At 40.0% G+C, this 12836-nt stretch overlaps 1 protein-coding gene across 3 annotated transcripts in view; it reads left to right on the top strand.

Annotated features, from left to right (window-relative positions):
• Positions 1-12836, top strand: part of C5H8orf34 (chromosome 5 C8orf34 homolog) — a 392453-nt gene that overhangs the window by 235065 nt on the left and 144552 nt on the right. For 2 of the 3 annotated variants that reach the window (XM_075828255.1, XM_075828257.1), the window contains exon 8: positions 11265-11400. In XM_075828255.1, the coding sequence (XP_075684370.1) occupies positions 11265-11400 (136 nt within the window). The remainder of the gene's footprint in view (positions 1-11264; positions 11401-12836) is intronic. The other variant, XM_075828256.1, reaches the window with a different exon arrangement.

Raw genomic sequence — 12836 nt, forward strand, 5'->3', positions numbered from 1 at the left:
CGTAAAGGACGCTGTACGATTGCTGAAGAGCAATCGTTTATGGTTATCTCTATTCAGCGTGTAATACTGGTAATTTATCAGCAGTAAACTTAAGACTAGTGCTACAATGAAGTAGTTAGTTCCTTCTAGTGGCTAACCATGAGATAATAAGAATAAATAGTTAATTCTAAGGTTACACAGGCTGATGATTGGGGGAACGGAACGCTCATTCCCGATCATTGGCCCGTGTAAAAGGGCACAGCGATCAGATAACAAACAAGCAAGACTGATCGCATCTTTTATGTGGCGGTAAAAATCAACGTTGTTGGGAGAACAACTCTCAGTGTAAACAGGGGATGTGCTGCCGAATCGACAATGATACAAACTATATGTAATAACTATTTTATTCGGCTACATACAGTACAATATTTGCTCCATGTAAATGGAGCTAAACGAGCGCCGATCGATGGGCAATATCGTCGATCGGTGCTCGTTTACTGGCAAAAATCTGCCAGAGTAAAACTACTTCCTATCTGTGATGCTTACCCACAAACAAATCAGTAACACTCAGAATATGGAAGAACCTCCTACATTTTAATAATGACTTTTCTTGAGATACTTGCTTATATATTACAGCTTTACTATGGCTCATGAATCAGTCTTGATATGTCAGTAAAATTAAAACCTGGGTATTCACTTGTATGAAAATAGCATTTCCACAAGAGGGCACTAGCGCATTTTATTGGGGCTTCTGCCTGATAGTTAACACTTAAATATTGTTAATATTATACATAGAGGTTTTACCACAAAGAGAGTAAATTTCAAAGATCTGTTGAAAACTAAAGAAATAGAAATGCTACATATTTTAGCAGCATGGTTTATATCATGTGATTCTTAAAGGAATACAGCTGCCTATGCCGCAGTTTTACTTTATTGTGCTGTGTGTGTGGGCTGCATAGAGCTGAAAAGAAATTAGGATGGTTCAATAATCCAATAGTATCAGGGTGCCTCCTCTCGTTTTAATGTGTGCGGTTCAACACGCAGCAAATAGAATAACAATTGCATTGAATCACCCCTATTTTGCCTGTGATCTGTGCCACACAAAGCAAAACGCATGTCATTGATCAACCTCCCTTGTGCCTAGGAACATTTTACTATCACAGACCACTAATTGGATTTCAATGTGAAATGATATTAGATGATCCCATGCACATATTAAGAATTCAAACAGGTTTTGTTTTTTTTTTAGTTTGATTTTGCTTACAAAAGTAATGAACCTCCTTGTCTTTCTGCGACTTTCCACTCAATGATAAGATATCATAAGATATAAGTTATTTTATTTGCATTTATTACCGGTCCATTAGACATGAGATTTTAACATCTTAGCTTCCTGTGTCTTCTCTGTTTTATTACCCTGAAGCGTGCAATTCCAATAAGTGTGTTAGGAAAACTATTTGTAAATGCTTTACAGTACTTCAATATATATATATATATATATATATATATATATATATATATATATATATATATATATATATATATATATTATTCCTTGCAGATAGGTGCTGCTTTTTATCAGATGGACCTATGTAATTACAGAAAAGATATGCTCATGAGAGAGGTGTAGCTAGGGGTCTAGCATGAGGGTGGGGTGGGCGAAACACATCTGAGTGGGCCCCAATCCAGTGTGCCCCCACACAATATAATGGCCACTTAATGGCCCCCCACATTATAATACCCTTATAGCTTCCCCACACATTATAATGCCTCTATAGCTGCACCCACACAGTAAGTATAATGCCCCTAAAGCTGCCTCCCTACAAAGAAAACTGCCCCCACACAGTATAATGACCTCTTAGTGCCCCACACAGTATAATGCCTCCATAGCTGCCACACACAGTGTAATGGCCACATAGCTGCCCCCACACAGTATAATGCCCCATATCTGCCATCATACAGTATAATGCCCCCATAGCTGTCCTCCTACAGTATAATGCCCCCATAGCTGCCCCTATACACAGTATAATGCCCCCCCCTTAGTGCCTAAATTTTTTTTTAAATTGATACTCATCTATCCTCGTTCCCACGACAAGTCGAGGAGATCCCTCTGTTCCGCCGCTCTGTGCAGTGTGTGGCTTGGCACAGACAGGCGCGATTATGTCACTACATCGCACCTGTCTGTGCCGAGCCACTCATGGTCGGCATTACATAGTGAATGCTGGAGCAAGGTGCCGTTATCTCCCTGCTCCAGCATTGGATTCAACTGTATCTGGATCTTGAGAACACAGATACATTTGAAACAGGAACAGTCCTTCAGTAATGACTGTTGTGTAAAGGGCAAGTGTCCAGCTACAGGGCCATGTTTCAATGCTTGTCCATGAACATTTCTCTTTTTGTGTATGTTACAGGTATAGTGCACATTATCCTTTTAGTTGATGCTTTCTTTCAGTTACAATATTAATTGTAACGGCATTTCACTGTGGTAGTATCTGATGATAAGAATGCAGAACCAGCATGTAACAGTCTCGTTAATTATATATGGGATAATGTACCCTCTACCCATAATTAGAAGAAAATTAGAAGTCAAGAAGCTTCAGATTACAGAACCCTGATGTGACTCCTGATTTACTCAAAGTGGTATTCCCAGAATCGACATTTAACACCTATCCACAGGACAGATTATGTCTGAACGCTGGGTGCTCCACCGCTAGTAGCCACACCGATTGCTAGAATGGGGGTCTCGAAACCCTGTTCCTCCTCACTGCTTGACCACAGTGAGGAGGACAATTAATAAAGTGGCAGTCGAGCCCCTGTCAAAGTCCATGGGAATAAAGGAACTGCCAAGTGCAGCTCTTGGCTGTTTCCGTCAGTCCCATAGACATTGAATGGAGCAACGGGCGCATTCTAGACTGCCACTCCATTCAAGCTCCTCCTAACTGCGGGGGGGGGGGGGGGGGGGTGCAGTGAGGAGAATCTGGGGGTCCCGGACCCCTGTTCTCACAATCTGTGGGGATTCCCAGCAGAGGGGCCTCTAGTGATCAGACAATTATCACTTATCTCATGGATAGGTGATAATTTTAGATTTTCTGGGATAACTCATTTAATGGTGTACAATAATGTTGTGATATAAAATTCCTTCTGCAGCAGCTGGCATGTGTATAACTTTTTGAAGATTGCCACAAGATTTCTGTCATTGACTGAATGAATAACATGAACCACACTCTCCCTCTTTAAAATAGGGGTGTATAGAAAGTTGTGTATTAATAGCAGACCATAGGCCCTGGGCTGTTCACCAAACTATGCCCTCCCCCCTTCTCCACAGCTGTCCTGACACTCTGTAATCCACACCACCTTTCTGTCCTAGCATTGACAACTGTGTGTTACCATTCCCCTTGTCAAAGGGCTGTGTCCCTAAATACTGACAGTGTTCAGTCATCACTAACAGTATCACACTATGTAGGGACAAATCCTCCCCCAGACCAAACCCCTAATACAGACCCCAGATACCCAAAATACAGACCCCCAAAACTAATGCAGACTCTGGAACAGAACCCCTAAATACAGACCCCAGGCCAGACCACCTAAATTAATGGAGACCCCCTAAATACAGACTCTAAACCAGAACCCCTAATTACAAACAACAGACCAGACCCCTTAACCTAATACAGACCCCCTAAATATAGACCACAGACCAGACCCCATACACTTATGTAGCAGCTCACACTCTTCTCTGTGCTGCTTTACACTCTGGTATCAGGACCTGCCGACATGGTTATGTGACCTTACGTGGCCAGTATGTCTGCAGGTCTTTCAACAATAACAATTCCTGCATAAATGTGACCTTATGTCTGCAGGTCCTTTTGCAGCTTCCACACAACAGCAAATAAACCGCAATTATCTTTTTATAACACTTTGGGCGGCCGCCTCAAATGCCTCTATGGTAATTGACCACTGTGTATGGCAGCTGAGGTGTATATTACAGTGCCCTCCCATGCAGTGCCAGCCACAAATGCTTCCATTCAGTGTGAGCCACAATACCACCCTAAATAGTAACGGTCACATAGAGGGCCTTTCAGTGCCCCAAGCAGTGCCAGCCTCAGCCCAGTGCTCTTTGTATAGAGTCAACTGCAAATGCTCCCATACAGTGTCATTCAAAGTCTCCTAAAAGTGCCAGCCACAGCACCGCCAAGAACAGTATCAGACGAACAGTCTAAAAAAAAAAAACAGCCATCTGTATTGTTTTCTTCACAAATGCTTAGTTACAATGTGAATCACTTCCCCCAAAAGTGCCTTTGTTCTACTTAGGCGGGATTCACACGACCGGGTCGCTCCCGAGCCCGAGTGTCGGTTGGTAAAATCGGCCATTTTTCCCGGCCCGTTTGCATTAAGTTTTGCATCCGTGCCGGGCCGGGCAGATCTGGACAGTGACATCAGCGGCAACTACTGAAGGGGAATCCCCATGTGTTCGGGGATTCCGCTTCAGGAGTTTCCCCTGATGTCACTGCCCAGATATGGACAGAGACATCAAGCACTCTGTCCAGGAGTGGAATCCCAGAAAACACGGGGATTCCGCTCCTTCAAGGAGCTAAAGTGCGGCTAGCACATAGCAGAGCGGGGAGATACCTCCCTGCTCTGCTATAGTGGCGTCGCTACAGTAGTAGCAGCTGCAGCAGCAGCAGCAGCTGCTGCTAGCGGCGCCATGGAAGGTGTCGCCGGGCCAGGGTGCTTTTAAAACAAGCAGGGGAAGGGAGCCAGCGCAGCGCTCCCTTCTACCTGCTTTACACCCCGGCCCTGCCACACTGTGTACAGCGATGCCATTCGTCCGAATGGCATCAACTCCTCCTCCTCACATGCACTCTGCGCTGTGAGGAGGAGGACATAGAGCGCAAGCGCCGGAAAACCCGGCCATCACTCGGGACACATCCCGGTGATGGCCGTGTATTACCCGGCCCCATAGACTTCTATGGGAGCCGGGTACCCGGCCGAAGATAGAGCATGTCCTATTTTTTGACGGCCGGTTTTCCCGGCCATCAAAAAATCGGTCGTGTGAATAGGCCCATTAGGGGTCTATTATTCCTAATGCAGCCGGGTGCCGGCCGATTTATGAAATGCCGGCACCCGGCCGGCATACCCTGCCGTGTGAATGAGGCCTTATTTGGTGCTACTCCCCTCTTCTATTTACATGTCAGTGGCTGTTCACATGTAATATCCTCCCCGGGCAAAGGAAAAGAAGATACAAGGACTCCACATCATAGATCACTTCTGCTTGTTGCTCCATTTATGTAGGGCCACACATCTCTGCATAGTAGGCGCATTCAGACATCAGAAGGCGGTGGTTATGCATATTCTGTTTACATTCTTATATGGGAATTACTGCATCTTTATGCTCTTAATTAAAGCATCATAAAACTTTTAAGGAGTTGCCTGTTTTAAGGAACCCCTTTATCAACTCCCTATTCGGGCATCGTTTCCTCCAAATGGGACCTAGCTCTAAACCGTAAGGAACTGCAACCAACTGTTAGAAAACCCTGACGTTACAATTTGTTGTCACACTGTTCACCAGCGTACCCCCTGCCCACAATCCGCTAGTGGCAAGGGAACCCACAATCTGAGATGGGTTATTTGGTTTGAACTGTCCCATTAAATGAATGGATAAAATCAGACTCAAGTAATGTAACTTATGACATTATGAGTAAAGGGATCTCTGAGATCCTGGCTTGTCATGGCAGGCTTACACACCGAGGCAGAGTCCCTAAAATAAAATACATATTTAATGGGAGCCTCCTTTTAAAACTAAAACTGAAGCTGTAGTATACAAAATTATTAGCGGTGTCTCAATATACAGTATGTATTCAGGCTTTAGTACTATGGAGCACCAATCCGTCAATTACCCACACATTGATAAAAATCTCTGAGTGGCTCCTTCCAGCACTAGGGAGTTCATTACATTTATATTTCAATATGGCTCCTATTGTGTAGTCCATCCAAAAATTCACCTTTCTTTGGTGTTGGTATGAACAAACATTTTAAAACATTATGTTGGCCTTTGTTTCAATGTAAAGACTGAACAATATGATATCCAATAGGATATATAACAATTAGTTATAATTAAGATTATTATATTCTGCCACCAATCCTTCACTATGCAGTGTCTTAATTCTGGCAAGCTCCTGTGATTTTTGTTTTTTTTTAATAAACCTAACCTTAAAGGGAACCTGTCACCAGCATTTCACCTACTGAACATTACTTATCCCTCACTAGCCGATGCTATCAAAAGTTCATTATCATTATCCCCTCTCCTAAACTCCTCCCTCGACCGTAAATAGTGGTCTGAAACATTTCACGCCTTTTATCGTAATAATCCGGTGTCCCTTTGTGCGCACACCCCAGAAGAGGACCATTAATGCACAATCGTGGGATTTTGTGTGCTGGGGGGGGGGGGAGGCGAGGAGCTGTCAATCAAAAGTAAGGAGGCGGGGTAAACTCGGAAAGACTTGAGGAATGTAGATATGACTCTTTTCAAACGAAGATTTGACTCTTTTATTCTCATTATCATACGGTGCGGGAAAACGAAAAAACTGAATACTAAAGCTACAGAGCCGACTAAGAAGACAATTATAGGTTATATAGAAATGATCTTTCACCCACTACCATCAGGTATTGCTGGTTTAATAGGTGAAATGCTGGTGACAGGTTCCCTTTAAGTGCTGGGCTTTTTTGGGAGCTATTAAAAAGAACTTGTCACATTTGGCTTCACATCTGTTTTCCTAACATGAGTGGTTCTCACACATTCTACAGTTTTAGAAATGTTAATACACATTTTCTATTAAAAATCGAATTATACTCAAAATCATCAACTTTATAAAGTAAAAGTGGTCACATTAGAGTTTGCTTGCAGATTGCTTTTGGGCAATAGTTATAAAATATATATATATATATATATATATATATATATATATATATATATATATATATATATATATATAAAATCATTTATTATTGTGCTTCATATCAGAATGTCCACATTAGATTTAAAGAGTATATTACTTATAGTTGTACACTTGTAGTGTAAAATATGTCTGCCTTGTACAATTTCCTACTGAAAAAAATGTAAATAGGATGCAAAAATCCAGGCGCTAAGGTAAGAACTGGAAATAGGAAAAGAAAGTTGCTGCTTGGTGAAGCCCATTAGAGTGGATGTCAGAGTAGTAGTGGAGAAAGACAGCTGGGGTTATAGGTTAAAGCCTTTTTTTGAATTTTCTCTCAAATATCCACCCAATACTTTAGATAAAATACAGATGAAAGACTGATGTAGGGGGCAGTGGCTAAAAAAAGGGAATTGAAATCTTTTATCTGGCAATCATTCTTTGTCTTCTGCCAGGTTTAGTCTTGAAATTTGTAATATATTCAATATTATTTTTTTGTAAATTCATTATTTATGATTTTCATTAAACAAGTAAATGGATTGGGTAAGGATGTACAGAAAAGAAGGGAGGGGATTATGGAGGTTATAGTCATATTTTTTAATGCTTTAATTTATAGGGCATCTGTTACTTGAAAGATTCTATGATGTTAAGACAACTTTTTGATGCCCTAACAAGAGTTAGAAGGGGATTTGTACCAACTTAATGACCTCTCAGACCCTTAGGTCAAAGGCTGCTTTGGTGCCCCCTATGGTAAGTGAGAGATCTGAGAGCTCTCTTCCAAAATGCAATTTGATAAAAAATAATCTACTAAGATTTCTTAGGCTCTGTCCACATCTGCATTGTGGTTCGTAGTTTATAACAGAAACCACAACACATTACCTGTATCCATCGACTTATAACAGTTTGTCGCGTCGCATTGTAAAGTCTGTCATTTTGCCAGGTATCTGCATTGAAGGCTCAGAATAGACCCTCTGATGCTGATGTGAACAGAGCCTTAGAGTTGTAGATCATGGGCCAGTTTAGTAGGTGCAGCTACTTCTATTTCTCAGAACATTATATATACCCTAACATCATGGTCTCTGTCAGATGACAGATATCCTTCAACAGATATGCTTGTTTCTAAAGACATATCGGTTACAGCTTTTGTTATTTCTTGACGTTAATTTTAGATGTCAAAGTCCAAAGAAACCGGCAGCTGTACATTGTGCTTCGACTCGCCCTGTCTCAGAACTGGATTATCTTTTCTCCTGCTGTCAGCCACACCATACAGGAGGGTCTCACCAGTACAATTTGCATGTTCACAACGTACACTGCAACTTTTCTCAGCTAACTAACAAAACCGAATTGTGTTTTCTGTTGAGCTATGGAAATAAGGAAAAAAAACCACATAATTTTATATTTACCAATCCAACAAAAAAACACAAGCAGTATAAATCTAGCACTTGAGAACAAATAAATATAGATGAAAAGTGCAGCCTTTTTATCCCTTTTTGGTGCAAGTGGAAGGTAATGGGATTGTCAGATCTTAAAGAAGTCTCAGGCCTATTCATAATTAAACAGTGTCTGTCAAAAAGCCAGATCATTTCAATTGATAGAGAAGCATGGGAAACTGGTATTGCCAAAAGATTCCTTGTTCAGTAGTGTTGAGAAGAGGGCACTCACGATGCATGGCGATAGGTTACCAAGGTGACGTGGTTTGGAGACATTCATATAGCTGCGGAGGGCACAGGTCCAGAGGATATCTTATATGCTGTGAAAAGAGGAGCTCACAATCCCTTTCAGGAGCTTCACAATTCTTTAAAGGACAGTTGTGATTTAGATTGTATATAGCTATAGAGCGCTTAGTTGTGTTTTTTATTTCTTTTTGTTAATTAGCGTTCTTTCCGTTTTAGTCCTTCTACCTGTCTAGATTTGTGTACTTTTTTAGCAGGGCTTATAAACTTAAGAATGTGGAGGTCTAGATTTCTTCTACCATAGTTTAAGAGCGAAAGTTGTGTTAGGAACAACAAATTATCAAGTAATCCATCAAGAGCTGTCCAAATTCTGGGATGTCTATGCATAATGTGTGCTGAGACAGCAAATAACTAGTGCATTTGTTGGTTGAACTTTACTTTTTCAGCTATTGTTTTGTGTATGAGAAGGTGGCAAAACGACTGTTTGTATAACTCTAATTAAGAAAGCTCTTTGCCCTTTTGGCCCTTTTAGCTAAAGAGAATTCCACCCTAAAACCTAAAATTGACTGGTAAAGTCTTTTCGTTGTCCCCTTACCTCAAAAAATTTGCAATTCTGTTTAAGCCGCTTTTTTCTTTTTAGGCATATGTGTTTTTGGGAAAGTTGAGTGATATCCAATATGATTCCATAACAATTTCTATGGAACTTTCACTTGATTTCCCAGTCTCCTTAAAGGGAAATCTGCCCAGTTATGCTACTAGTAAAACATCCCTGATTCCCATAATTCAGCATAGCTGGTCAGATTGGATGTTAAAGGGGTATCAAATGTGTAATAGCAGCTATATTGCTTGTTACTCAACTTTTGTAGAAACGGATGTAACTAAGGATTGGCTAAATACAATACATTTTTAAAAACTTGACAGAGGAAGAGAACTTAAAAGCTATGTACGCCTTTGACATCGTTTTTTCTTTTTTTTTTTTTTAAATAAAATTGTGTATCAATGTGATTGTTCCAACTTCCTATATACATTTTCTTAAAAATTATTTTTACTTTTTGAGATATAGGTGTTTTCTATTCTGTATATTCTGTATTTGTATTCTGGAAGTCTTAATGCAAGAACATTTTTACTTAAGAGTGTTTATGGGATTTCTACACTTTCAGAGCTCTGCCTAAAACTTCAACATAAAATTGTTAACACCGTAAGATAACATTGTGTGACTTAAAGGAACAGTGTCATCACAAATAATTTTTTTATATGTTAAAGATGTTAGTGCCTTAATATAAACGTTTATTTTCATTTGTGTGTTTGTGTTTTACTGTTTCTTATTTTTACACTTTTTCTTCCCTATGGGGGCTGCCATTTTTTGTTCCATTTCTGTGTGTGTCGATTAACGACACACACAGACATGGAATACGGCAGCCACAGTCCCATAGGGACTGCGAACGGCTCCCGTCCCATTGATTGCCGTGTACGGCGTCTGTGTGGGAACTGCGCGTGCGCCGCTCCCACACAGTCCTATTCGAAATTGGCGCCGTCCGGCGCCATTTTCCTGTGGACCGGAAGTCGCGGCCGGACAGTAATATTACTACTTCCGGTCGCGGCTTCCGGACTTGTGCACATGGAACAGCGGCAGCAAAGGGAGCGGACGGGCCGGAGGGAGCCGCGGCGGCAGGAGCAGGTAAGAGATTTCAATGTATGTTCGTGTTTGTGTGTGTTTACTACTGTATGTAAACCTACTACACTGTGTGTTAGCTCAAAAAATGGCGACACACAGCGTAGGAGGTTACACCGTTCAAACCCCTCGTTTATCCCGGCACTAGCCAGGATAAAGGAGGGGGGGATGCTGAGAGCTCACTAGAGCGAGGGCTTTTAACCCAATGTTGCAATGCTGCAATTTTGGGAACTAGCTCCATCTAGTGACCAAAAATGGGTAGTATTATAAATTAGAAAAAATTTATAATATTTCCTGACTCGCGAAAAAAATAAAAAAAATTTGAACAATGTTTATTCACCCACACACTAAATGTTTAATTTTGAAAAAAAAAACATGTTTTTCTGGCAACACATTCCCTTTAAGGTGTCCATAGACATTAGACAAAGCCCAGCCGATACCGCTAAATTCGTCTGGAGCGGCTAACGATTTGTATGGTGGTTTCCAGATTCTTCCCCGACAGCAGACGAAAGGAGTATCCATCATGTTTTAACATGCCTAAACCTTTGTTCCCATGGGAAAGCCGGCTGCAGCTTATTCCGCTCTCAATAATGATATAAACATGCATGCCCAGACGAATCGGGAGTCAGGAGAATTAACTGTCGGCTGAACAAGTGTTCTTCTGACAGTTATGTGTATGGCCACATTTAGGATTTCTATAATTATATTTTAACCAATATCTAAACGGCTTGTGTGTGTTCCATGCCTTGAAACATGACTGATAATGTAATGCCACATAGGATTAGCATGGTTTCATTATGTGATTAAATTAGTGGAATTTACTTTCTATATTCGTATTTTTAGTCAATATTGGATGTCAAGTTGTCTGTAATGTTACTAGCTCTCCGGATCCAGATTTTACATGGACGCAAAATTATAAATAGAAGTCTAAGTGATTACTCATGGGAATTATTATATTGTAACAGGTTCTTATAAAGCACCATTGTAATGTATCCTTGGTTGTTTATATTCCAGAAGACCTTGATGATCTACGAATGGAAGGTGTTACCAGCCTCATGCCATCTGGAAGTAAATTTAGCCAAGGTCGTAGCACTTACACCACTGAACCTCAAGCAAAAGTCACTCTAAACATCTGCTCAAGGTGTGCAAGGTAAACATAGTAGATAGCATCTGGCAGAACAACATTGCTTGTACCATGAAAAACAAATGATTTCACCCCAGTACATTAAGACTTGTTTCACAGTTAAGAATTTATTATTACATTTCTAGAAAATCTTCATTTTTTTTCATGGCACTTGTGAAGTTGTGTTCAGATAATGATTTGTAGCCTAGGTCTTGTTTTTTTCAAGAGCTATAACAAAAAATAAGTTTTATTGAATATATAAATCCTTTTTCTGTGAAGTATTTACTACTGTATATGTACCTGAGTAATCTCTTGGTCTAACAGGTGGCAATGGCTAATTAACAATCATTGCAGTGCCCACTGGAATTGTCACCCAGTCTCCTAATAGCAAATAAATCTGAATTTGTCTAAAAAAAATAAAAAATACTATGTGCTAAATGGAGGTTCTGTAGTTGTAAATTCATAATAAATGCTGCTATAGGTCACTTGTAAAGAAGCGTGTACTGCAATGCATTGTGGGACGACACAAAAAAAAGAAAGGAATCAATTTTAATCCCTTAAGGACCAGGTCTATTTCGGCTTTAAGGACCAAGCATTTTTATTTTTTTTCGTTTTTTCCTCCACGGCCTTCCAAGAGTCATAACTTTTTAATTTTCATCTCAATATAGCCATATGAGGGCTTTTTTTTTTTTTTGTGGGATGAGTTGTATTTTTTCATTCTATAATTTTTGGGTGTATATATTATATTGCTTATATTTTGAGTTTTTTTAGTGAAAAAAAACAGCTAGTCCAGCATTAATAAACAGCATTGTTTTTCGCGTTTCAAATTTCCGCCATTTACTATGCGGTGTAAATAACATGTTAACTTTATTCTATGGGTCAGTACGATTACGGTGATACCAAATATGTATAGTGATTTTTTTAGGTTTTACTACTTTTGCACAATTTAAAACACTATTAAACAAAAATTATTTGTTTTTGCATCGCCGCATTTCAAGAGCTGTAACTTTTTCTTTTTTATATCTATGTCACCATGGTTTTTGTGTGTTTTTTTTACCGCGTTCACACGGCGGTTTAATTAATGAGTTAACTTTTTTACTCGGGTCGTTACAATCGTGGCGATACCATATACGCGTGTGTTTTGTGCGTTTTTTTTCACTTATAGTAAATAAAACCACTTTTTATGGAAAAAAAAAGTGGTTTTATTTTAATTTCTACTGTAATCTTTTTATTTTAATTTTTTTAATAAACTTTATTTAACGGTTTTATTTTTTTTATTTATTAGTCCCACTAGGGGACTTTACCATGCGATATTCTGATCGCTTACATAATGCTTTGGTATACTGTATACCAAAGCATTAGTGCTCGTCAGTGTAAAACTGACAGGTAATTTATTAGGCCATGCCACTGGCACGGCCTAATAGGCATACAGCCAGGGCAGACTTGGGGGCCTTTGTCAGGTT

Source organism: Rhinoderma darwinii, chromosome 5 (genome assembly GCF_050947455.1).
Source record: "Rhinoderma darwinii isolate aRhiDar2 chromosome 5, aRhiDar2.hap1, whole genome shotgun sequence".
Lineage (NCBI taxonomy): Eukaryota > Metazoa > Chordata > Amphibia > Anura > Rhinodermatidae > Rhinoderma > Rhinoderma darwinii.